General features: G+C 62.4%; 2 protein-coding genes across 7 annotated transcripts in view; both read right to left on the reverse strand.

The window, feature by feature from the left end:
* The window catches only part of DNAH17 (dynein axonemal heavy chain 17), a 38,544-nt gene extending 34,089 nt beyond the window's left edge, over nt 1–4,455 (reverse strand). Inside the window, exons 1-11 of one of the 2 annotated variants that reach the window (XM_056333814.1) lie at nt 4,100–4,455; nt 3,151–3,344; nt 2,692–2,884; nt 2,506–2,605; nt 2,328–2,413; nt 2,035–2,160; nt 1,572–1,727; nt 1,408–1,491; nt 837–1,004; nt 487–603; nt 9–277 (exon numbers count right to left, since the gene is read on the reverse strand). In XM_056333814.1, the coding sequence (XP_056189789.1) occupies nt 9–277; nt 487–603; nt 837–1,004; nt 1,408–1,491; nt 1,572–1,727; nt 2,035–2,160; nt 2,328–2,413; nt 2,506–2,605; nt 2,692–2,884; nt 3,151–3,344; nt 4,100–4,441 (1,835 nt within the window). In that variant the 5' untranslated portion in view covers nt 4,442–4,455. Of the gene's footprint in view, nt 1–8; nt 278–486; nt 604–836; nt 1,026–1,407; nt 1,492–1,571; nt 1,728–2,034; nt 2,161–2,327; nt 2,414–2,505; nt 2,606–2,691; nt 2,885–3,150; nt 3,345–4,099 lie in introns of both variants that reach the window. The other variant, XM_056333724.1, reaches the window with a different exon arrangement.
* A 1,593-nt stretch (nt 4,456–6,048) lies between these two features.
* Nucleotides 6,049–24,483, reverse strand: CYTH1 (cytohesin 1). Of its 5 annotated transcripts, none has more exons than XM_056336376.1 (13): nt 24,409–24,483; nt 15,002–15,084; nt 13,875–13,939; nt 13,034–13,100; nt 12,706–12,824; nt 12,273–12,353; nt 12,032–12,144; nt 11,810–11,958; nt 11,597–11,708; nt 8,548–8,624; nt 8,161–8,232; nt 7,630–7,784; nt 6,049–7,416 (listed from the first exon to the last, which is right to left on the reverse strand). In XM_056336376.1, exons 1-13 carry the CDS (start codon nt 24,428–24,430, stop codon nt 7,338–7,340), a joined length of 1,194 nt encoding a protein of 397 aa, XP_056192351.1. In that variant the 5' UTR covers nt 24,431–24,483; the 3' UTR covers nt 6,049–7,337. The 5 variants fall into 5 exon arrangements, with proteins under 5 accessions (XP_056192351.1, XP_056192340.1, XP_056192358.1 ...); XM_056336365.1 differs by lacking the exon at nt 24,409–24,483 and adding an exon at nt 19,989–20,347; XM_056336383.1 differs by lacking the exon at nt 24,409–24,483 and adding an exon at nt 17,069–17,093 and having other exon boundaries at nt 8,548–8,626; nt 11,596–11,708.
* Between the last annotated feature and the right edge of the window lie 15 nt (nt 24,484–24,498).

Here is a 24,498-nt window from a genome sequence, read left to right on the forward strand (position 1 = left end):
ACACATACGGGTGGCTGATGACGAACAAGTCCCTGTATGGTCCCTCCAGCCGCTGCTGAACCTCCAGAGCCCACTTCAGCTGTCCGGCCACCGGTGGCATGTTTTTGTGGGTGACCGGCCCCCCCTGGCATGGTGGTGGGGAAGTGGTCTGGGTGTCATACAGCACCTTCACGCTCTCCAGCTCAGCTTCAAACATTCTCAGCAGGGCTGAACAACAGTGAGAAACCTCCACCTTTATCAAAGGTCGCTCCAGCAGGGGGGCAAACATCTGCACCAACTGTAGGAGAAAGAGGTGTTGGCTTCTGTGCTCCAGAGCATCACTGCAGTGACCTGGTGACACCCCCACTGTCACTCCCAGGCACGGGTGTGGCATGCCAGGCTGCAGGCAGTGTCCCTGCTGCCAGCCTCTGGCGCTCAGGCAAGGATGCCCGGTGCCCAAGGGCAGGACCCGTCGAGTCGGGGGGGGGGGGGGGGCGGCACGTATACCTTCACAGCAGATGTCAGGCAGTTGCAGTCATCAAAGCCTCGGCAGAAGATGGTGGCCAGCCGCCTGTCCATATCCTGAATCATCTTCTGCAACTCTGCAAAGTCTTTGTCCAATTGCTGCCAGTAAAAGCAAAATGATTTAAGCTGACACAGTCTCTGCACTTTCTTCCCAAATCTTTCCTGAAGGATTTGCTGGACCCGGACAGCCCAGCACCATATGACCTGCTGCAATGCGAGCACACGTGCTGCTACGGGACAGTTTTACATGCAGCTCTTCTTCCAGCATGTTCTGACAAACAATATTTTTTCATTTAGCAAATGCTTTCCCTTCCATACCAGCATTTACTCACCTCTTCTGTGGGCTCTAAGGGATTGTATTTGCAATCAGCAAAACTCTTGATGATTTCAGAGACCTCCTCGTAGATCTGAAACATCTGGCTCCTGAGGATGTTTCCTCTCAGTCCTCCCAGCTCTACCTTCTCCAGCTTCAGAAACTCGATAGCTGTTTGGTACAGCTCCTGGTGAGCACAAACCATCATCTCATCCAGTTCCTCTTGGTGGCAAACCCCAGCTCCCCATGCCCTGGCCCCGTGGGTGCAGAAGCTGCAGCACCAGCACAGGGCTACACCTTGCAAGTTCACCGCTCCCCAAGAGCATCCTTCCCAGGGATGCTTTGCAGCCTGACTGGGGGTGCTTGTCTGGCCCTGGGGGTGTGGGGACATGGGTGTTGTGCTGGGAACAATGGCACTGTGCTGCCAGCAGTACACCGCTGCTGGGCTCCAGCCTGCACCAGCAGCCCCAGCCCACCCCAAGGCTGAAACAGAATTTACCCCCATGCTGTCCTCAGGGGACCACCCCAGCATCTCCGGGGCAGGGGAGCCTGCATGGGACTGGTGCTGCTCCAAAATGCTGGGCTCTCACCTTGATGGTCTTGAGCCTGTGCAAGAAGGAGTCCATTCTCGTAAGGACAAGGGAGGGAGGGAACTCCCAGAGCTGCAGCTCCTCCTGGAAGAGGAGAGGGGCTGTCAGCAAGTAGAGCTGGCATGGATGGGGCCAGGCAGACCTGCACTGTCCCCTGCACCCACCGGGAATGATGTGGGCAGCAGGCTGGAGCAGTAAGTGCTGTAGGACTGGAAGACCTTCTCTGTGGTGGAAATGCTCAGTCTGATTGCTTCTAAGATCTCTTCAGTTTTTCCTTGCAGCCCCTTCATCACATCCTTGGGGCCCAGGAATTTTTGGGTCTAGAACAGGCAGATGCAGGCAGTGGCCATTGGCAGAGGGGCCCGCAGGAGGCTCCTCCTGCCCCCATCCACCCACCAGCCCCACGGGCTCTCTGGTGGTTGCCTGCAACCCACACCTGCCCCAAACCCTCTCCAGCCCTATGTGAGGTCTTTGCTGGTCCCTTGATTGGGGTGTGTCTACATCACCCCAGCTGTGCTCCCCACACCTGCCCTGTGTCATCCCTCCTGCCAACAGTCCCACAGCAGGACAGCTGGAGGAAATGGTGGTGGCTTGATGCTGGAGCCACCGCCAGCCCCAGGGCTCTACCATCTCAATGAAGAGGTTGCAGGTCTCCTGCAGGATGACGATGACGCGGGTGGGTGAGCTGTAGTGCTGGCAGTAAGCCTGGAGGAGGCGGATGGTGCACAGCACCCTGTCTACATAGGGCTGCAGCTGTGGAAGCAGAGAGCATTAGTGTGGGGCCATGGCCACACTAATGAGGGTTGGGCAGAGCCAGGGTGAATCCATACCCACACACAGCTTCTGATGTGCAGCACCCTGGCCTCTCCCAGGATGAGGAAGCCAGACGGTACCTGGTTATTTTACCATGTATAACTTACTTGGGAATAATCCACTTGTTCCATCTCTTCCAGCAGGATCTGAAGCGGTTGCAGGTGGAGGCTGATGTCTTTGGCTTCCTCCAGGCCTGGACCAGAGGAAAAACTCAGCGTCGGGGAGGGGGAAGCCTTGCCAGAGGGGTGAGAGGCAGTTGTCCATCACATCGCTGGGGGGGCTTACCGGCACTGACATCCCTGAACATGCTCTGGAGTGGCGACCAGTAGCAGCTGTTGGCCTTCTCCAGCATCATGGCCAGCACCGTCACTTGGGGTGAAAGCAGCTGGCAGGGGAGAGGCGGCGGGCTCAGCACCAGGGGCTCAGTGCCAGTGACACATGGCTGCTGGCCACCTATGGGCAAGGCAGTACCTGGCTGTTGATGCATTCCAGGTTGACCATCCTGGTGTGCCAGAACTTGAACTCAGTCCTGGGCAGGGGGTGCAGGCCCTCCAGCAGTGGCTGTGCCGAGTCCTTGTTCAGGATGTCTCTGATCTGGTGGGACCACTTGATGACGATGGTCTCAATGGCGTGCAGCTTCAAAATATCCACAGTCTCCACTGGGCTGAAAGGCAGCCAGGTTATGCTCCAGCACCAGGACTGGCCCCAGACCACCCCAGGGGAGCCCTGCATGCCTGTTTGTGGCCACCGTAGCCAGCACAGCAGCCTGGCATGAGCCTTTTGAAGGTGCTCTGCTGCTGAGGGATGGTTGTGACCAAAGATGCTCAGAGGTTGAGCCAGTCTCCCAGCTTCTGTCCCTCCCAGAGGGCTCATGATGCCCTGGGCCCCTGCCAGGCTTTGCTGGTGCCAAGCAGTACTGGCCGAACCCACCAGTCCAGGATGGTGCTGGAGCCATCATGGCTGGCCAGATGCTCTGGAAGCAGGAGCAGTGGCTTCCCCTGGATCTTCCTGCCCATCATGAACATCTCATTCTTCAGCTGGTGGGTTTGTTGCATGACGTCCTCCACCACCACCTTGGGCCAGCCCGCCACATTCTCCTTGCTCAGGAGCAGGGGGGACACGACCTGGAGGAGAGGGCTTGGTTGGATGCTCAGTAGGGTCTCCCAGTGCAAAGGGCAGCATGCAGCTGCACTGGTTTGCACAGCATCCCCTCCTGATGCCCACCCACGCTCCCAGCTCAGCCACAGCTCTGGCAGCGCCGATGGATTTTGCTGATTTTTTCTTGTCAGCATGACCATGAGTCCCCTCACCCTGTGGTGGATTTCCAGCTCTCATGGGCTGGACAGTGCTGGGAGCAGTGCAGTGAGCGTGCCCAGTGGGGTCAGGGGCTGGCGCACAAGCAAAAGCCCCTGGCACCGAGGACGAGGAATCTCAGGGGCTTGACCCAGCTTTTGGGTGCTCTGGGGCGGCAGCCCTCTGAGTGGGAATATTTCTGGCAAGTTTGAGAGAAATCCATTCAGACATTCCCCAGCTGCGGGGCTCAGGGAAGGGGGAATTATGCTGAGTTTTTAAAACCACAGAGGAAGCAATCCAGCTGGGGCCCAGCAGAGAACCAGGCTTGTGACCTTCACCCGGCTGTGTGTGCTGGTGGGGCTGGGTCAGCCCACCACACAGCAGGGTTGGTGGTCGGGAGCCATCCCAAGGCCAGCGCTAGCGCCTGGGGTGATTTTTCTTCTACTAATTTAGTTTGAGCCCTCCTAAAGTTCTGACTACAGCAGCCCACAGAAGGTGTTTGGACAGCAGCGGTGTGGGCAGGGACCTTGGCTCGTCCCACTTGCCCCAAGCTTGTACCTGGTACCCACCTGTGTGGACAACCCACCTCCTCCACCACGGTCACGAGCTGCTCCACGGGCGAGAGGCCAATGTCTCCCACCAGCAGCTGGCTCCGGCATTTCTCCCAGCTGATGTTCTCCCTCTTCTTCACAAAGTAGATGCCCTTACCCCTGAGGGTGGGTGGGAAGTGGGTGGTTGGCAGGAGCTGCCTGGCAGGGTCCAGCTCCAGCACCAGCTCCAGCATGTCCTGCTGTTTGAAGAACTTGTCCAGCATGGCCATGGCCCCCTCACTGCCCACAAACTCGCTCCACTTGTCCGGCTGGACCCGCAGCAGCACCGTGGCGAAGCTCTCCAGGAAGCCAAGCCACTTGTCCAGCATGGCTGACATCCCACCAGCACCGGGCTCGCCTGGGCAGGGGGCAGACAAAGCCCTGCTCAGCCAGCAGCTATGCAGACCCCACACCCCAACCCCTCCGCACTCCCCTCGCCACCCGCCCTGCCACTGCCCTCAGCCTCCCCTTTGTACACCATGGTCTCACCAGGAGCTGCTGGCCCCAACCGTGCCTGGCCCCACCACCCTCAACTGGCCCCATCCCTGCCCAGCCCCATTGCCCCCCCTCCCAGCTCCAGCACCCCCAGCCTGCCCCAATCCTGCCCGGCTGCACCACTCCCCCACCTGTCGCACCTCTCAGCCCTCCAGCAGCCTCCAGCCACTTCCAGTTGGACTGGCACCAGCCCTGGCCCCAACCGGCACCAGCACCGGCACCAGCCCCAACCGACACCAGCCCCAACCGGCACTGGCCCCAACCGACACCGACACCAGCCCCAACCAACACCAGCCCCAACCGACACCGGCCCGGCCCCAACCGGCACTGGCCCCAACTGACACCGGCCCCAACCGACACCGACACCAGCCCCAACCGACACCGGCCCCAACCGGCACTGGCCCCAACCGACACCTGCCCCAACCGACACTGGCCCGGCCCCAACCGACACCTGCCCCAACCGACACTGACACCAGCCCCAACTGACACCGACACCTGCCCCAACCGACACTGACACTGGCCCCAACAGACTCCATCACCAGCCCCAACTGGCCCCAGCCCCAACTGACGCTGGCCCCGACCAGCACCAGCCCCAACCGACACTGGCCTCTACTGACACCAGCACCACCCCAGTTGCTTCGTAACAGCAGAGCTGCCCTCTCCCCCCTGCATCCCCGCCTGGCACCCCTTGGCTAGGTCTGCTTGCCCACATATCCTCCACTTTTGCTGGGGTCTCGACACAGTGCCAAGGGTTGCCCCATCTGAGGCATGGGGCCTTTTGCTCACATTCCATTTACAGCTGGTACCACCTGGGTACAACCTGCCCCCCCAGCTCCACTGCCGGCAGGGCTGGGCTGCTCTCCTCCCTGGTGCTCAGCCATCTGGCAGAGCTAGGACGTGAGGGTACCCATGGCGGTGCCCCACCAACCCATTGTCCCAGGCCCCTCTCACCAGTGCAATGCATGCCGCTGTGCAGCCGGAGGGTCCAGCACTGCATGGTCCAGCCTGCAGGTCGCTGCGGGTTGGCAGCCACCCCCTGCTCAGCTGAGCTTGCTGCCAGCCCCACTGCACACTGAGTGGGTGGCAGGAGCCATCCTGCCCCAGCACTGCCACCCTGCACCCTATGGTGAGGTCCTTAAGGCACACTGCTGGTGGCCAGGGCAAGCTGAGGGGAGCTGGTGAGGGCACAAGGCACACAAACACCTCCCTGTGCACCAAGAAACGAGAGGCTGTGGATGGGAACAGGTCGAGGCTCAAACCAGGACCATGCTGGCTGCAGCACTGCCAGTTTCATCCAGCATGGTATTGCTGCGGTGCCAGGCACCGAAATCTTGGCACCAGCAGAAGCTGAACCTGGTTGCAAAGCTGGGGCACAGGGCAGGAGCTGGCAGTGCAGAGCTGGGGGCTCCTGCCCGTCCTGAGACACACACAGACCACAGGAGGCAGAGGCTGAGCGCAGTTCAGTGTTTATTTGCTGCCGGTCCTCAGCACTAGTTTACAAGGTCATGGCAAAAAAAAAAAAAAAAAAAAGTTAGAATAAAAAATCCTGCCACCCCCCCCACCCTCTGGAGAGGCCTCTGCACAGAACGACCTGCCATACAAAATAATCTAAAAGGAGAAAACTATACAGGAGTATTTACACCTCTGATAAATAGACTAATACTGATCCAGGTGCCTCCCTCCAGACCATGCATGGTGGCTGGGGAAACAGGACAAGACACAGGTGTTTGCAAGGCAGAGGCAGGGGGGCTGCAGACCCTGGCCCAGCCAGACCCCACCCCCCCACCCCCTGACAGCAGCTGTCCCTGGTGCAGGCCCTGGGCATGTCCCACCACCCGCTCTGGAGCAATGGCTTGTGCTTCAGGAGACCATGGCCACCCCTAGACCACGGCCACCCCTGGCAGAGCCTCCCCTGCCCCTTGCCGAGGGGACTGCTGCAGGCATGTGCTGGGGGGCAATGCCACACGCCAGACAGGGCCCTCACCCACACTCCAACACCTCACGGCTTGGCAAAGACATATACGTGCTCCCTGTGGCAGCACTGCACACTGTGATGGTGACAACCACCTGCCCCTCAGCCCTCCTGGTGCCCATGGGGACCATCTCTAGTGCAGCGGACAGCTGGGAGGGTCCAAGGCAGCAGCGTGGGGAAGCCCAGGACAGACCCAAGCCCACTACAACGCGGGCCAGGAGTCATGCCTCCGCAGGGCCCCCCAGCTCCCCTGGGGCAGCTGCCCTTCACCCTGGTGCCTGCAGCAACCCAAAACCCCCAGCTGCTAACCACCAGCCACCACCCTTCCCAGTGGGACGTCCCAAGTACTTCAGGAGATGGGTGCTGTGGGGATCCAGAGGCATGTGTCACTTCTCAGAGGCACGCTTGCTGGTGGGATCAAGAGCAGAGAGCCCATGGAGCCCTGCTCTGGCTGCTGAGCAGGAGGCGAGGATGGCGCACACATGGCGCTTCCCACCTCACAGCGGAGCCTGGGGCAGGATGGGGCTCCCTCCGCCCAGGGGTGCTGGTGTCCCAGCTCAAACCTGTGAAGATGCTGTCCTGGAGATGAGGCAGTGATGGTGGGGGGAAAGAGCCACGGAGATGCCCATGCCCCCTCAGTAAAGACACTGTGAAGCTGAAGCTGGGTCCTGTGCTCTGAGGGCCAGGCTGCAGCACGGCAGCCCCCTGGGGAGTGGGGACGCTCCGGCTGCCAGGGCATACCAGCCTTGCAGGGCCAGTGGTGGCTGCTAGTGTCTCTTAGTGGAGGAGACCTTCTTCTTCCTTGCGGCCAGCATCTCATAGAAAGGGTCCCGGCTGATTGCTGCCCTGGCAGGGGAACAAGGGCTCGGGTTAGCTGTACAGCCAGCTGAAAACTGCTGTAGGGCTGGGTCTGACCTATGTGGGTGGGTGCCCCTGGAAAAGCTTGTTGTCTCCCCATCCTTGCAGGGTGCCCCAGGAAGCAGACAGGTCCCTGCTGTGCCCCTGCCCAGCACCATGTCCCCGACCAGCACCCTGCCACCCACTCCTCTAAGCACTCACTTAATGCACTTTATCCACTCCTCCTTCTCCTCGGGCGTGGGGGCAGAGATGCGGTACACTGTGTGGTTCCCCTCCACCACGCGCCCATCTGCCTCTGTCTTGCAGGCCTTGATCACCTGGTCCTTGTTGTCAGGGATGTAGAGCTCAAAGCAGTTCTGGGAGGGAAGAGACCATTCAGAGGTAGTTCCCACTTCCAAAGGGGACCCCAGGCTGGGAGGGATGAGGCAGCACACTGGGTCCCTGGCACAGCCACCCCCAATGCAGCAGAGAGGGATGGACACACTGTGATCATCACCCCATAGACCCCCATGTGCACGGCCACCAGCCCTGGACACCATGGTGACCAGCACAAGGTCTGTGCCCAGCTGCTGTGATGAGTGGAGCAAGCAACCACTACGGGACCCCCCCACCTCTCCCTGGGCCATCCCTCAGGGGCTGTAACACCTCCCAGCTTTCCCTGCCCAGCTCCTGCCCCAAGCAGAGCACCTGGGCTGCCCCTCAAGCCCCAGGGGACACTGCTGCAGCACTCACGGGCTTCTTCGAGTCCTCCACCTCACGGATGCTCAGGTTCTCCAGGGGGATGATGCCACGGGGCTCTTTATCCTGGTGGGGCCAAGCAGAGGCTTCAGCTGCAGGCTGGGCACCACCAAATCCCACCTGCATGCCCCCAGCAGGGCTGGATGCTGCTAAGAGCCCCCTCCCCAACACCCCCCTGTGCAGGCATCAAGTGCTACCCAGCCTGAGGGTCACATCCTGCACCCTGACAGTCACCAGCACCCCAGCACAGCAAGAGGCAGGCCGCCAGCCCCGCGCTAGTATGCTGTGCCCAGGCTGTGCCACGAAGGCACGTAAGCACGGGGCTGGATCCGGCAGCCTTCCCTGCCCCAGCTCAGCACACCCCAAAAAAAGGTCACTGACCGTCGTGTACTCAAAGTAGTAAAGGCAGTTGTCGGTCAGAATGAACCAGCGTCTCTTCCACGTCTTCACCCTGCCTCCTGGAAGTGGAAAGAAACAGGTTGTGTGCAGCCCCAGCAGAGCGCAGCCTGGGCACGTGCCTGGAGGCTCGTGGCACGCAGAGGCTACGGCAGTGCTGGAGCCCATGCGGACACACACAGACAAGCACTGGGCGCCGGGGTGCAAGCAGAGCCAGGCAGCCTGGCGGGCGCCGGGCACAGCAGTAGCAGGCAGCACACACCACGCCGGGCAGGGCACGAGCAGGAGCGGAAAGCAGATGGATGAGGATGGAGGCGGAAGGTGGTGGGGGTGCCGGGTCAGGAGCGCTGCGTGCCCATTCCCACCCAAAACACTGATTCAGCATGGCCAGAGGATGCTGCAGCCAGGCAGCTCTCGGGGGATGCAGAGACTTTCTGTTCACACTGATCACAGTCCCGCTGCATTCCAGCCAGTGCAGCCTGGTGCTGGGGCAAGGCATGAGCCCAAGGCCGTGGCTCACAGACTCTTGGCCAGAGCGAGTCTCACAGCTGCCACCACAGACAGAGAAGCTGCTCCCTGGGCTCAGGGGTTGCTTGCCCTTGGGCCCAGCTCCCCCTCCACCGTGCCAGTGTGCTCTGGCCATCACAGCAGGGCCAGCTGTGCTGCCACCCATGGGATGAGCACCAAGGCCATGTGCCCAGGTCCAGCATGGATATGAGGAGGCACTGTGTGCACAGGGGGCCGTGCTCATCTCCTCCACCCTGCTGAGAAGGCCCCGTGCCTCCCTGCTCCCCCATGCCAGCTGGCTGTCCACCCCAGCCCCTGCCCCTGAGCCAGGCTGGGGCCAGTGCTTCCTAGAAGAAAAAGCCCCTCTGCTTCCCTCCAGCCAAGCCCACCCCAAAATCTGGGACTTGACCCTCTCCAGCCCCCGGCATTCCTCAGGGCCACCTCCTCTCCCGGGGCTGTTGGTGGGAAGAGGCTATGTGCCAAGGCAGGGTGCCACGGCACGGGGAGTGCAGGAGCCTGGCGTTTAGGGCCCACAGGGGTGTGGGGCCAGGTAGGACCTGGGGGCAGCACAGCCCCAGCTGGGAGCACTGATGCTCCTCGGCACCCCAGGGCTGCAGGCGAAGGACCTGGGGCATTGCCAGTGCCCAGCACAGGGACTGCTGTGAGCCCTCAGCACGGCACAGGGCACGGCGCAGATGGCTCCTGCCTGCTCCCATCCAGCTTCAGGCACTCAGCACCCACCGACCCCCCCCCCCCCCAAGGTTGAGACCCTTCCCGAGGACACCCCAAAACAGTCCCCATCCCTCGGGGCACCAGACGTGGAGGCCCACTGCGGCCAGGATGAGCTGCCCACGGACAGGGCATAGCATGGATGGGCAGGCAGCCCCTGCCAGCAGCTGGGCAAGGAGCAGCCATGGCCCCATCCAACCGTGGGGTGCACTGGGGCAGTAGAGAGGGCCAGCAGGCCTTGGGGAGTGGTCGGTATCAGCAGAGTTGGTACCCCATGTCCCTGCCCTGGTGGTGGTGGGGCTGTCCCCTCGGCAGGCGAGGTCCCCGGAGCAGTGCGGGTGGTTAGCAGCAGCAGCAATGAGACTAATCACCAGCAATTAAAAACAAAAAGGAAACGAAGCCCCAGCAGCGTGAGCAGAGCAGGGGAGAGGGGTACGTACCTCCTGGAGTTGGGGGCAAGGAAAGGAAGAGCCAAATCATGGAAACATACAAATGAGGGAGAAAAGAAAATTAAAAAAAAAGGAAAAAAAATAAAAAGACGAAACACCAAAGAACCCCCCTTGCCCTGTGCAGGTCAGTGGGACAGGGCTGCAGCAGGGAAGCTGTGAGGGGCCAGGCTGGCAGCACTGCCGCGGGTGCTGACCTGCCCTGGCTCACTGTGGCTCTGTGGGATGGATCTCCTCGGCTGGGGGGTTGCAGGGCCTGGCTCCCCCCACCCCCTGGCCTCTCCACAGGGTCCCTCCCAGCCCCATGAGTGGGCTGAGCCACAGCAGCCAAGCTGGTGCCCACAGCCGCCTCTCTGCACTACCAGCCACCCACGGCCCCATGGCAGCGGGTGACAACCTGCTGTGCATGCAACTCTTCCAACAGCAGGGCACTGGGCTTGCTTAGGGACAGGGGAAGCAGGTCTGGGGCTCTCCCCCGTGTTCCCCAGAGCCAGGGGGCAGATGGCTCTTGCTCAGCCCCAGGCCAGGCTCTGCCCTCGTCAGGGCATGGGGTGGGAGTATGGCCCCCTTCCCATCCTGAGGGGGTGACAGTATGGCAGAAACATACCCTGGAGAGTGGACAGAGTCCGGAACCCAGCAACAGCCTGAGGGAAAGGCCCCCACCAGACCCTGGTCCTGACAGCACCCTGTCCCCCCCTCGCTGAACCTGGGCACAGGATTCCCCAGAGCTGCCGAGGAGAAGCCACAGGAGCCAGGGCGTGGGATGAGCTCACCGGCCGCCAGAGCCGGGCTGTGCAGCAGGGCTGCGGGGATGCCATGCACGCTGCCTGCATGTGGAGCCGGGATGCAGTGATAATGCTGTGGGAAGGTGAGGCAGGGACTCGTCTGTGGCATGGAGGGGGGGATGCACGCAGCTTGCCGCTCACTCCTGGGGGCTTGCTCCAATGGGACCCGCTCCAATGGGACCCTGCTGTGACTCAGTGATGAGGAGGGCCTCACGGTCTCCATGCTCCAACACCAGGCTCTGCTACTAGCTCTGTAGGCCAGGCCTTGCCCAACCTAGAGGCAGGAGTCCCTGGGATGCCCACCCAGCTGCACCGCAGGGCCTTGTCAGCTGTGAATCTGCTCCTGCCGCCCAGCCAAGGGAAGATGGAGGGCTGCTGGATGTATGGACGCCTTCCCCACGGGGGGGCTGTGTCCCTCTCTGCACTCTCCTGCCCTTCCACAGGGTCACACTCTGAGGAGCCAGGCCAGCAGGCGAGGTGTAGGCAGGCCAAGGCCATCGCACCCATAGCCCAGCTCTGTCCCTGGGGAGAACCTGCACTCCCCAGGCCACGGCTGCCAGCACTCACCTAACTTCAGGAGCCAGCCCTCCCGGTCGGGGTTGAAGAAGGTGTGGGTGAGGTCATTGCCGTCATCCTCAGGGATTTTGAAGGGCTCATTCTTGATGCTTTCATAGAGATTCTGGTACAATGATACATGGTGTCAGCTCTGCTCCACCCAGGAACCCTGTGATGGGCCAGCTCTGCAGTCCAGCCCTGGTGCCTCCATATCCCATCCCTCACCCGAAGCAGCTCCTCGGGTAGGTCCCCCCCATCGTTGATGCCACGGTTCATGGCAATGAAGCGCTCTGCCGTGGGTTTGTCCTTGACATTGGGGTTGTGCAGACTGGTGTTCAGCATGATGATAGCGAAGGAGAGCACGTAGCAGGTGTCTACAGGTGCAGAGGGGAAAGTCAGCTGTGAGGCAGGATGGCCAGTGAAAGGGGCGCCAGGTCAGGTACTCACCTGTGGACTGGAAGACGCCAGGGTTGCACTGGCAGTATCGCTGGGCAAAGGCCTCCATCATCCGGTCGATCTTTTGTGCCTCCCCAGGCAGTCGGAAGCTCCATAGGAACTGCCTGTGAAGAGCATGGTGTTGCACTGCTTTGAGGGCTCCACGTGCCCTCCAGCCACACTCACATTGCTACAGCCCTCCGCCCATCTCCCCTGATGGGGCACAGCTCAGCTCCTGGCCCCCTTCACTCACCGCAAGGCCTGCACGAGGTTAAGGTCAGTGAACTCGTGCAGCTCCACAAAGGCATGCAGGACTTGGATGTTGAACTCATCCCTGCGGGAACAAAGCCAGAGCATGAGGGATGCATGAGCAGCACGTCCTGTGACTGCCGAGTGGCGTTGTGTCTCCCTGCCTGGCTCCAGACTCTGCTTTTATTTGTGGGGGGAAATCTGAAGCTATGTGCCCCCAACTTGAGTCCTGGGCTGGTTTACACACACCGGCCTCTTGCAAGTGCCAGCCACGGATCAAACAGCCCCCCAGCTGGCCCTAACACTCAGGGTGCCTGGCCCCCTGTGTGGCCCCACTCAGCCGCCCTGTAAGTTCAAAGAGCTGCAGTGTCCCATCTCTCAGGGGCTGAGAGCCCAGGGCACCCTCAGGAGACCTGAGCTGTCCCAGGCTAGCGTACCTCTCACCCAGGTAGTCACCGATGGCTGTCTTGTTGAGGCCCTCTCCCTTGTAAAGGAACTGAGCAATATCCTCGCACGTGTTCTTCAGCAGGTCATTTTCGATCAGGAACTGGATGCCCTGGAATGGTGCAAGAGAAGCTGCTCTGGGGCTTGCTGCTGACCCTGCCAGCCTGCCCACTTCCTCCCCAGCCCCTGCCCTGGGTGCTGGCTCTGCCCTGGTCCCTGTGGGCAGCCAGGCACCTGCAATGTGAGGTGGCAGAGCCCAGCATGGCCCCAGACAGGCTGGTGAACTGCTGCACTCCTGACCCAGCCCACACCCCACAGTACCTTCTTGGGATCCATGTTGAACTTCTTCCGGCCCATGGCCACCTGCTTGTTTCTCTGCATGTTTTTCCTGAAAGGCACAAAGCAGCTCTTAGTACCCAGGAGGGACCTGGCTGCCTCCTGCCCTCCCTCGCCCCTTGGGCAGAGCTCTGTGGTGTCAGCGTGGACCGAACTGGAGCTGAGCAACTCTGGGCCAGGCCCCCTGTGCTGAACCTGCATGGGACGAAGCTGGCACACTGCTTCGTGTCTCTGCCCCACTCTGTGCCAGAGCAGCATGGGGCTGCTCTTGGCCTGCCATGCCCCATCCATGGGGTCACCCCATGCAGAAGGGGTGCTGGGTATAGCAACCTGGCAGGTCACCTCTGCCTGGGGGAAGACTAGGTCAAGCTGGGTGCAGCGGGGCTCTGGGGAGAGCAGCCTTCAGGCCCCAGTGGGGCCAGCGTGAGGGTGACAGCCTTCATGCCCCAGTGGGTGACTGGAAAAAACACAGGGAGTCAGCTCCCATCGGCTGCCAGGATCCCCTAATCCCAGGCTGGCACAGCCTGCACCAGCTCAGAATAACAAAGTCAGACAGTCGCTGTGGCCAGACAGAGGGGCTGAGGCTTAGAAAAACAGACCTTTGCAGGCAGCAGTTCAGACTGCGATCCTGCTGCCGCTCCAAGGAATTCAGAGCACACGGAAAAGCCACCTGCACCAGCCAGCACCCACGGGATGTGGCTGCACAGCTCAACCGCCACTGGCCACCACACAGTGTGAGCGAGCCGGCATCCAGCACTGGATGGCCTCGCCACAGGGGAGGGGGCTCAGCAGAGGCCCTGGGCTGCTGCAACAGCAGAGGACTCACCTCTCCTCCGTGGACCCCAGGTTCTCAATCTCATTCGTCACTTCTGCTATCTCATCTTTCAGCCGCTGAGCGGAGAGAAAGCACTGAGACAGGAGGCTCCTGCCTTCCTCCCTCCCAAACCCTCCAGCCCCCCAGCCCTGACGGTAGCCCTGGGGCTATTCCCCGAGGGGGCCCCAGAAGCCACTCCTTCCCTCCCCCCTTCCCACCCGCGGGCTGCCCTGGGACTGAGCCAGCTCGGGGAGGGGGGGGGGGCACTTGCAGAGGGGCTGGCTGCACCTGGCTGCTAATCCCCCTGCACCTTCGCCATGCTCTGAGTGTACAGGAAGGAAGAGATTCAGAGGTTAACAAAATTACCCCCTAATCCCTTTAGATCATGCCCAGCATATGGCAATAATTAGCCTTTGCTGCCTTAATCAGGGACATGACTGACGAGTGTCCCAGATGAGCACTGACCTCGCAGTCGCTGGCCAGGGCAGTGGCCTGGCCCTGAAACACAGTCCCTGCCTGTGCCAGGGAGGGGCTGGCACGGAGACGCCGGTGCCCCAGTCCACGGGGAATGGCAAAAGCACACAGGGCACAAGGAGAAGCCATGGCTGCAGGGCAGGTCAGCTGCCAGCCCAAGCCCACATGCCCCACTGGGACCTTCTCCCCAGCCCTGGGGCCCTGCAGAGGCAGCACCACTGGGCAAGCAGGTCATGGGCTCCCCGCAGCAGCCGCAGGCGTTCACCCCGTCGGCCCAGCCCACCCTGCCCTGCAGGTCCAGTAGCTCTATATTCTGCCCCACAAGGTCCATGAGAGCCCCCATGGGATGCGAGGAGCCAGGGGCTGGCAAGGAAAGGGGACGGGAGCACAAACCCGACCCACAGCCCTGCCTGGGCTTGCTCCTGCACAGGCTCTGCAGGTCTGCAGTGCTGCACCCCAATCCCATGGCTGTTACAGACAGCCCCAGCCAGGGCAGCCTCTCCTCCCTGCCTCACCTTTCCTACAGCGGGGCAAGGGACCCTGGATAGGGCTGCAGGGACCCTGCCTAGTGACACAGGCAGGGAGATTGTCCCCTCCCTCCCAGGGGACAGCTGCGTTCAGGACAGGGGGATTGCACGTGCGGGCAGTGGCCCTCAGCATCACACCTGTATGTCGGCCAGCAGTTCCTGCTTGCGGCGTCGGATGTTCTCCAGCTCCTGGCACTCCTCTGGGGTCAGGTCACTGGGCACTGAGCAGAGACATGGTCAGGTCAGCATGCGTGGCCATGGGAATTGTCCCTGCCAGGCTCCAGGCACAGTCTCTGCTCCCGGCCAGCAGCCTGGGGCCTGTCAGGAGCTGGGATATGGAGCTGCTGGGTGCCCGGTGGAGCAGGGCTGGCGATCAGCATCCCTGGCCCCACGCAGCAGCTAAGTGCCACCGATGGCATGCGAGGAATGCGAGAGCCAGGGCATCGCCCCGCCAAGCAGTGGCTGCAGTGGGGTAACTGGGCAGTGGAGTAACTGGGCACCGCCAGTTCCAGCTGATTCAGCCCAAGGCAGCTGGGTAGTTCAGGCAGAGAGGACCAGCATGGCCCCTGGACCAGCTCCAGCGATCCTCCTGCCGGCCCTGGCCCTGCCAAGTCCTGTTTAACTCCACTCTACCCTGGCTGGACTGGTGCTGTTGTCTGTCCCAGTCCCTGCTGTGGCAGAGTAGCTCTGCTGTGCCCCGTGGCATGAGTTCCACATAGATCTGGAGGGTTGCTCTGTTGCACCGGGTCAGTCCCAAACAAAAAACAGCTCCTGGCTGTCCTTACAGCCCCCTCTGCGCTCAATCCATCTTTCCAAGCCAGCGCCCATAGCTGGCACATCCTCTTGATAAACCTTGCCTGTGTGCCATGACATCTACACCTCCCTGTCATGCTGCGGGAGCCAGGCACACCCTCCCAAGGATCAAGCCTGGGGCCACCACATGCCCCTCCTTGCTCCCCGAGTCCCACAGCTCCTGCAACATTCCCAGTGCATGACCTCCCACTCTGCAGTAACATGGCATCCCATTCCTGTTCCCTCCTGTCCCCGGGGTTACCCACATTCACTCCAGCAGCGCTGCCAGCCCTTGCCTACTGCCTGCGCCTCACACCTCTGCCAGTGGGTCCCACCAGCTCCCTTGCACACAACTCCAAGGTCACCCATGAGAACACCAAAGCACTGTCCCTCCAGAGCACTCTCCCCAAGGGAGGTGGCAGCAGCAGCTGCTGGCTCGGCCCTCAGGCTGCCTCCTACCCACACACCCCGTGGTGCTGGGGACAGGCACTGCCACTGCCCTCTCCTTCCCCAAACGTTCCCGCTCCATTCTGCCAAGGCCCTGCGTGCCACCATGACCATGGACTCCAAGCCACCACTGCCACCAGTCCAGACTCACCCAGAGTGTCCCCAGCATGGCTGCCTGCCCCATACCAGCACCCAGGGACAAAGCATGCCTTCAGACTAGCACTGTCCTCAACCATGCACGGTTCCTCCCAGAGCTGCTGCTGCCTCCTCAGTGGGAGCTGCACGTGCCCCTGGGGCAATGGTGACCACGTGAACCAAATCTCTGGACTCAGCACTTCCCTGGCTCCGCTCAGGCTTTCTGACAAGTTTCCTCCTTCACAAAGTTCCCCCACTGCCAAGGTTGGAGCAACCTTGGCTTGCGACACCATATCTTCAGACACGACAGCAACACTTCCCAATCTTTTCAGTCTCTGACACCAGCAAGTACGAACCAGACAACCCCGCTCATGGCACCAGGGCTAAAAGTTACGTAAACTTGAAATACCAGAGGCCTTGCCTTATCAATACATCCAAGCACCATATGCACACCCCAGTGCCGTCCCCGCAGGTGCCCGGCCCCTCCTGCCCGGCACCCAGGACACACTGCAAGCCCGGGCTTGCTGCAGGAGGGCCAAGCTGCATCGCAAGCCCATTGCCAGACACAAAACCTCCAAATCCTCAAGCTGCAGCATGTGCTGCAGGACCCTCCCAACACTGCGGCCGCAGGGAAGGTGAAATTCAGTGCCAAGGTTGGACATGCCCTGAGGCAAGCCGGCCTCGGGCGGAACCAGAGCAAAGCAAGCCCAGGCAGGAGCAGCGCTGCCTCCCACTGCCCAGCTGCGAGCGGGCAGGGGTCTCGGCAGGCCCCAGGGCAGGTGTAGCAGAGGATGAGATTCTGCAGGGCAGAGGTGGTCAGCGGGTCTGTACCGGAGCCTGGGAAGGTCCCTCCTAGCCTGCGCTGCTGCGGGGAAGGGCAAGCACTCGTGACACCGGCCCAGCCATGTCAGCAGCAGCCAGAGGAAGAGAAACCCCAGACGCAAGAGCTTTTCTGGGAAAGGAAGAGGGCGTTAACCCTTCCCTGGCACTCCACACAGCACCCGCCTCGCCGTGCCGAGCAGAGCCTGCGCGGATCCCAAGAGGCTGGCGAGACTCACGGCAGCAGAGTGGTGCTGCGGGGATGGGGAGGCTGAGGCAGGCGCTTGGCTGCTCTGGCTTCAGCCTGGCGCAGGAGCTGGGGCACAGCGACCCACCGCATGCTGATCCCAGTGCTGGCGTATGCTCCCTGTTAGCATGGGGTCCCGGTGCAGGGGGCCGGGAAGCAGCAGCAGCAGGAGGGCAGCAAGGGGCACCGGCAGGATTTGTCCATCCGTCCCAGGCTCCCTGGGGTCTGTGGCAACTGGGAGCAGCAGCACTTCCCCCTCTCCCACCATACCCAAAGCAAAGCACCCTGTGATACACGGAAGCCATGCTCGCCCCCTCTGCTTCCCACCCCACTGCCCTAAGACAAGCTAGCACAGTGGGTGACACAGGAGTGGGGCAGCGTGGAGCTGCCCCCCTGCCTCCCCCTCATCCTGGCCCCACTAGCCTCCTTGAACTCCTGGGCTGAGCTCACCGTTGCCCTCTGCCCTGAGCACCATCCTGGCAGGCCCTGTCAGCCATGCCCCTGCTGCCCATGGCTCCAGAGAGGTGCTGCTGTTTCAGGGCGCAGACACCTGCCCACCCGGGTGCTTCCTGGGCTGTGCCAGGGCCATGCCAGGCCAATGAGCTCCAGGGCTGCTTGGGCATCATCCTGGCCTCAGCAGGAGCCTCAACTCCCTGCTCCTGTCACCACCAGCCCAGGGCTGCCAGCACCTTAATTCCTCTGCTCCCAGCCAGGAGGGGAAACACACTGCTCCCCCTTCTCGGCCCCAGGGTCAGGGGACATGATGTGTTGGGGTCCCAGCCAGGCAGGTACTGGGGGCTGGCTCTGTCATTCCTTCCTTGGAGGCTGCCAGGACACTTGACCCAGCACATCTTGAGCTCACTGCAACATTGGGGTCCCTTCCCCTTCACCAGCTGGGGTCACCCCCTCCCAGCAGAGCCCCGGCCCTGCCCCGCAGCTCCCCTGGAGATCTGCCAGAATCCCCCACTGCAGGTCCAGGTCGTGCTCAGGCTGTAAGGACTGAGCTCCAGGCAGGACTGGGAGGGCTGTGAGGACCACCAGTGCCAGCTGCCCTCTGCAGACTCCACAGCAGCTCACACTGGCGGATGGGACCACAACTGGGACCAGGGGTGATGCTGGTCCTCATGGGAAGTTGCTCCCCACTACCTTGGCCCTTTGCTCTGGGTGCCTGTACAGACCCCACTGCTCAGTACAGGACCACTGTGCGGCACAGTCTGGGGCTTGCAAGACCATGCCTGCAGCAGGAGCAAAACCCCAGCACATCCCTGTCCCGCTGTCAGCTGCCTGGAGAGGCTGCATGAGCCTCGGCCACCTTGACTCAGCTAAATCTTGCTCAGCAGCACGAGATGGAGAAGCAGCACCCAGAACACTGGCAATGGAGCAAAGGGAGGGAGAGCTTTGGAAGTCTCACGTTGTCTTTGGCCCACAGCTGTGCTGCAGCAGTAACCAGTCCTCCCACCAGCCCACGCTGCACTTGCACCCGGCTGCGCTCGAGGGGCAAAGGGCAGAGTTTAGGTAGACCATGGGGATGAGCCCAGGGTGCTGCCAGCGGCTGCTGCTGGGCTCTGCTGTGGGGTACCACTGCCTGCTCCCACTATGCCCCATGGCTGGGGGGCCCATGGGGCCCTCAGAAGCTTCCTGCCCGTCTCAGCGCGCCACATCCTGTTTTCACCATGTTGTGTGTGCATCCTGGGTTGCGTTAGCCCCATCCTTCCCTACCGACAGCTGAGGTGTGTCAGGAGAAGAGTTTGGGGACAGACACTTCCAGCAAAGACCCTCCCAGGTAGCTGGACCCTGCATCCAGAGCCAGCCAGGGGCCTCGTCCTGTTTCCGTGCAGCCCTGCCTGTCAGCCCTGCTCCCTGTTCACAGAGCCTGGCAGGGAACCCTCATCCACAGCTGCTGCCTCACTTCCTGGCAGCTCCAGGCTGCCATGCTCCCCATGCACAGACCCCTGACCCACAGTGCAGCTGGGCGAGCACTGGCTCAGCCACATGCACACACATTGAGCGCTGTGCTGGTGCTGGGAGCACAGCCTGGCGGGGACCTTGCTTGCTCTCCACTCCGCTCACTGTGCTGGGCCTCAGGAGGAACAATGCCCACGGCACAGGGCTGGCCACAGAAGGTCTCACAGCCCCATGCCCCACCACACAGCCACACCTAGTCCCATGCTCAGGCAGGAACTCACAGACAGCAGCATTTCACACAGGCGGCCAACCCTCAACAGCATCGCCAGTGCAGCAGGCACTGGGCTTTCCCACACAGATCTCCATTTGACAATGCTGCCCTGAGCTGCCCTTACAGCAGCGAGGGTGGCCAAGTGCTCACGCATCGCCCAGGGCAGGAAGACAAGGGGCAAGGTAAGGACCAGGCTGCGTGCAACCTCCCAGCCGCTGCTGCCACCAGTTCCCAAGCACCCCCCACCCCAGCATGGCACCTGGCACCGGTGCAGGGCAATGCCACGCAAGGTAGCCCAGTGCTCAGCTGTCCTGCTGGGGCTCAGTGCTTGCAGAGGCCTGAGCCTGGGTAGGCTGGTAGTGTGCGGGGGACAGAGGTGGCGAGACAGCGAGGACTCTCTGTGCCACTGCCAGCAAGAACCATATGGAGCTGGAGCCACAGGCACTGCCGTGACTTCCAGGGGGATGGGGACCCTGCAGTGAGCAGAGGGAAGGGCATGAAGCACCTACCTGCCTTGGCAGCCACTGAGGGGCAAAGGAAGGCCTGGAAGCTGGAGGCACAGAGCTCGCTGACCGTCCCCATGCTGCGGAGGTCCCGTGCAGGACACCAGCAGCTCCAGCAGGGCAGGCAGGAGCAGGCAGAGGCCCGGTAGGTGCCGTGTGGCTGAGCAGCAGGCTCCCCCGTGTCGGGGCCCGCGGGCAGGGTGCAGGCAGGGGAGCCGGAGGACTCCCCACTCCGGCTGGAGCCAGGGAAGGCGGCTCTGGCAGGGGAGCTCCAGCTGCGGGAGCCCACGCAGCAGCCCCAGCCAATCCCCGCCGCTCCCTGCCTGCACACCAGCCCGCTCCGCTCCCGATGCTCCGCTCCGGCCGGCGGCTCAAAGCCACTTAGAGGACAAGGAGTTTGGGAACTCCCCAGCAGCCCTCCCGCCCCGGGCTGCCTGCCCCCAGCAGCCCCCTTGCCCCCGCGGAGGGCCAGCAGCGGGGTATTTTTAGAGCTGTTTTATCTCTCCGTATTAGAGCATTAAGCATCGGGAGCCGACGGTCGCGTAGCAACCAGCACTGCATAAAGGAAGGTGCACCAAGAGACAAGGCGGCTCTGGCGAGGCCTGGGGAGCAGGAGGTGCTGCCACGGCTCCCACTTGTGGGGTGCAGGGCCCGGGCACCAGTCCCGGCACAGCTCCGACAGGCTCAGCCTGCCCCGCGTGCTGTGCACGGGCAAGCCTGCTGCGCCTTCTGCCAGTCCCCCGGCAATGCCGGTCAGATGGCTGGGCTCCAGGCATGCCCTGGTGGCAATGGAGATACCTCACGCTCTGATGCAGTCCTGGGGTCTGGGAACTGGGGAAGTCCTGCCCCAGGATCCCAGCCTCGGACCCAGCTGTGGAGCGGGGGGGAAGGCACAGCCCTCTTGCCCTGCAGCACCTGTGTTCCCCAGCCCCACAGGTGCTGAGTGAATCCAAACCGGACTGACAGCTCTTTCCCTTAAAGCAGGAGCAATCCCGGAGTGTAGGGCATGGCCATGAGTAACAAACCCTAGAGCCTGCTGGGGCACGAGGCAGCACCCCACGGACAGCTTGGCTGCCAACTCTTGGTTGCTAGGAGCCAGCAAGCTCTGCTCACCTGCGCTGGCAAGCACGGGGACGTGCTGAGCTAGGAGAAACCCAAGCCAGGCAGGCAAGAGCCCTGATGAGGCAGGCAGCAGGGAAGGGCGCCCTGGGAGGAAGCCGCCCTGGCAGGCAGGAGGGTGCAAGGCAGAAGGGGACCTTGGTGCCCACAAGCCATATAACTGGAGACAGGAGGAAAGATGGAGAAGGGCAGCTCTCAGGCTCACGAGGGCAGCCAGGCACTCTCTGCTGACGTGACCGACCTTCTGGTTTGGATGCTACTTCCCCTTTGCCAGGGGCTGAAGTGGTGATTGCTGCATTGCCAGGAAGCAAAAGAGCAGGCGAGAGGAGCCAGGGAGGCTGATCTGGGCACGTGATGTGGCAAGCACCTGCCCAGGCCTGAACCAACCCCCACGTGGCAAGGGCACCCATGGGTGCTCCAGCCACCCTGAAGCAGGGCCAGGCAGCACGTCCCATGTTAAGCGACCTGGACGTGCAGCTTGATCTTCACACCCTGCTCAGGTCAGGCAGAGTGTTCACAAACACCCTGGGGTCACCTTAACCATGGCTCTGAGCCCTGATCTTTTGCCTGCCAGAAAGCAGGGCCCCAGAGAGCAGCCTCCCTCCAGCCTCAGGCCCAGAGCAGAAATGTCCGACCCCAGCCCTACTGCCCAGCACACAGATGGGCTGAAACAGCCACTCCAGGAGACGCAGGCCCTGCTGCGTCCCTGAAGTGTAACTGCTGAGTGTCAGCAATATGACTGATCATTCTCTGCTCCCAAACATCTCAGCAGAGGAATGGGGTAATTGCCTCTGCTCAGTGCTGCACTGCCTGAGCCCTGCCGGCCCGGGCCCCTGGCTCTGCTCTCCAGGCCCACTGCTATCACCACACTGTCCCTGTGTCTTTAACCTGGGAGCCTCCTGCTCTGCGGAAGAGCTGCCCCCCAAGATGGGCCCAGTGACTTGCCCCAGCTCACCCCATACCACACCAGAGAAAGGGCTGGTGCGTCACCAGCAGCTCCCCTGGCAGCATGCCTCCCGGCCCTGGTCCCCTTGGTGCACACGGCAGTCCCAAGCTGCCTCCAAAACAGCTGATTCCATGCCCAGGGGCCTGCCAGGGCCTGCTGGCAGAACAGGGCTGTGCAGGCTGGCAGCAAGGAGAGGGCAGGGATTCCCCCCGGGCGGTGACCCCCAGCCTGCCAGGGGACCTGACAGCATACCCTCCTTTGGGGATCTCCCACACCTCACATGGACCACCCCACCCCGTGGCACTGGCCATCCTGCCCCAGACAGCGAGGCCCCCCCAGGCACAAGCTGCTTTGCAGGAGGCTGCATCAACCCAGCTTAGAGAAATCCCTTAATCCCCCAAGACAGAGTGAGCAGTAATCCCTTGGGTGCAGCAGGATTACCAGTGCTGCCCAATCCCCCTCACCCAGGGGCCAGGTCTGAGCCAACACAGGGCCCAGCACAGGAGGTAGTGCTGGGATGGGATTCTGCTCCCCACAGCTGCTCACTGGTGCTGCAGCTCAGCATGTCAAGAGCAGCTGGGCTGGTTCCCCAATGCAACACCACTGCCCTGCCATTCAGAGGCCTTTGCCCCTGCACCACCGTGCTTGGTCAGCTCCAATCCAGGTATGGGTTCAGTCCCCACAAGGAGATGGGGGGAAGGGGGCGGAAGCGTGGGGCCACACCCCGGCAGGAGTGGGGGGAGCCCACATCTGTGCCACCAGCTGCTCACCCTGGGATTTGCTCTCTGCTGATGCAGATGGCTGGAGAGGGGCCACGTATTGTGGGGCAGGCACTGGCATCAGCGCAATCCCACCAGCAACAGCCTCCCCATCAGGCTCCCACCACGCCAAGGCCTCAGCAGACTGTCCTCTGCAAAACCAACAGAGCTCAAGGGCTTCAGAACAGCTGCAGATTGCAATGACCCTGCAACAGGGACAGTGGCAGGGATTTGGAGATGGCTGTGCTGCCCATCCTGCAGCTGCCCTGTGGCCCCTGCAGCATGGTGATCAGGCAATTTCTGATGCTGACAGACAACCCAGGACATCTTCCAGGCAATTCTAGGAAGCAGCGAGAGGCTGCTTGCAGAATCACTCCTTGCAGTACTCTCCTGCTAATGGGCTGCATCTGACAACACCCATGCTGGGCCGCACACCAGCGGGGCCAAGCACTTGCACCTTATCTTGCACAGTCAACTGCTGTGCAAAGTCACTTCTGGGGTGTAACGGCAGCCACCTAATCAGCTGCACTGCACAACTGTGGCAGGCAGGAAGCTGGCCCATGAACCAGCATTGCTAGCAACAGTGGCTTCATTGGCACCAGCAGTGCCTGAGTGACCTCAGCACTCAGGAAGAATGGTTGCCAGTAAAGCTTGCAGTATCCAAACCTTGGTTTCAGATCTCAGCCAGACAGGCTTCAGCCACCTGCTCGGCAAAGCTCAAGGAAAACCCACCTGCTGACCCACAGGAACCTGCCTCAGAGGGCTGAGGCAGAGGCAGCACCTTCCTGCCCAGTCCTGTTCCTCAGCACTGGAACACTCTGCAGACACGGTGGATGGAAGAAAGCAGGAAAGCAAACTGCATGTGCACGAGAAAGGGGACCTGCAGCCCCTGAGCTGTGCTGCCCTGCTTGGCCCACCCTGGCAGCGGACCCTGGGCACACACCAGGCGCTTCTGCGCCAGGCAGATGCGCTCCGGAGCCAGGGTCCTGGCGAGCCACTCAACGGATGCCACCGGCACAAGCCTGCCCTACAGATCTGCGGAGCCTCAACTCAGACAGTGCTCAGAGGCAGCAGCTGAATACAAAGTGAGAGTGGCGCAGGGAAGGCGTGCAGGCAGCCGGTCCCAGAGCCCGGCAGCACCGGCCCCGCGGGCGGCCCGTGAGCTGTGGCAGCGCGGCGCCGGCAGTGCGGAGCCGCTGGGGCTGAGCCCCAGGCAGGATGAGGCCGCGCCGGGGCCACCGGGTCAGGCCCCAGCAGCTCGCCCCGCTCCCCGCGGGCGCCGGTTTCCTCCCGGCGCTTCCTCCACCGCCGCCTCGGCCCCGCCCGGCCGATGCCGCGAAGGCCGCGGCCACGCGTGGGCGAGCGGCCGCTCCGTCACCTGCGGGCGCAGTTCCCACCGCCCCCGCCCGCCCGGCCCCACACCTGGGAGCGGCCCGGCCCGAACACGCCGCCCGCCCGGCAGAGCCGCCCCTGCTCCACCGGGGAACCCCCCCACCTCCCCGCGGCCCACCGCGGCCCCGTGCACCGGAGCGTGCCCCGCCGCGGCCCGGCCCAGGTGGGGCAGGGGGGGGTCCCAGCGGCGCAACCCCAGCCCCGCACTGACCGTAGCCGCCCTCCTCCTCCATCCCGCCGCCGCCTCTCCGGACCCGCCCGCCTGACGAGGCCGCCGACGCCGCCACGGGCAGCGTCACGT

Source organism: Falco biarmicus, chromosome 1 (assembly GCF_023638135.1).
Source record: "Falco biarmicus isolate bFalBia1 chromosome 1, bFalBia1.pri, whole genome shotgun sequence".
NCBI lineage: Eukaryota > Metazoa > Chordata > Aves > Falconiformes > Falconidae > Falco > Falco biarmicus.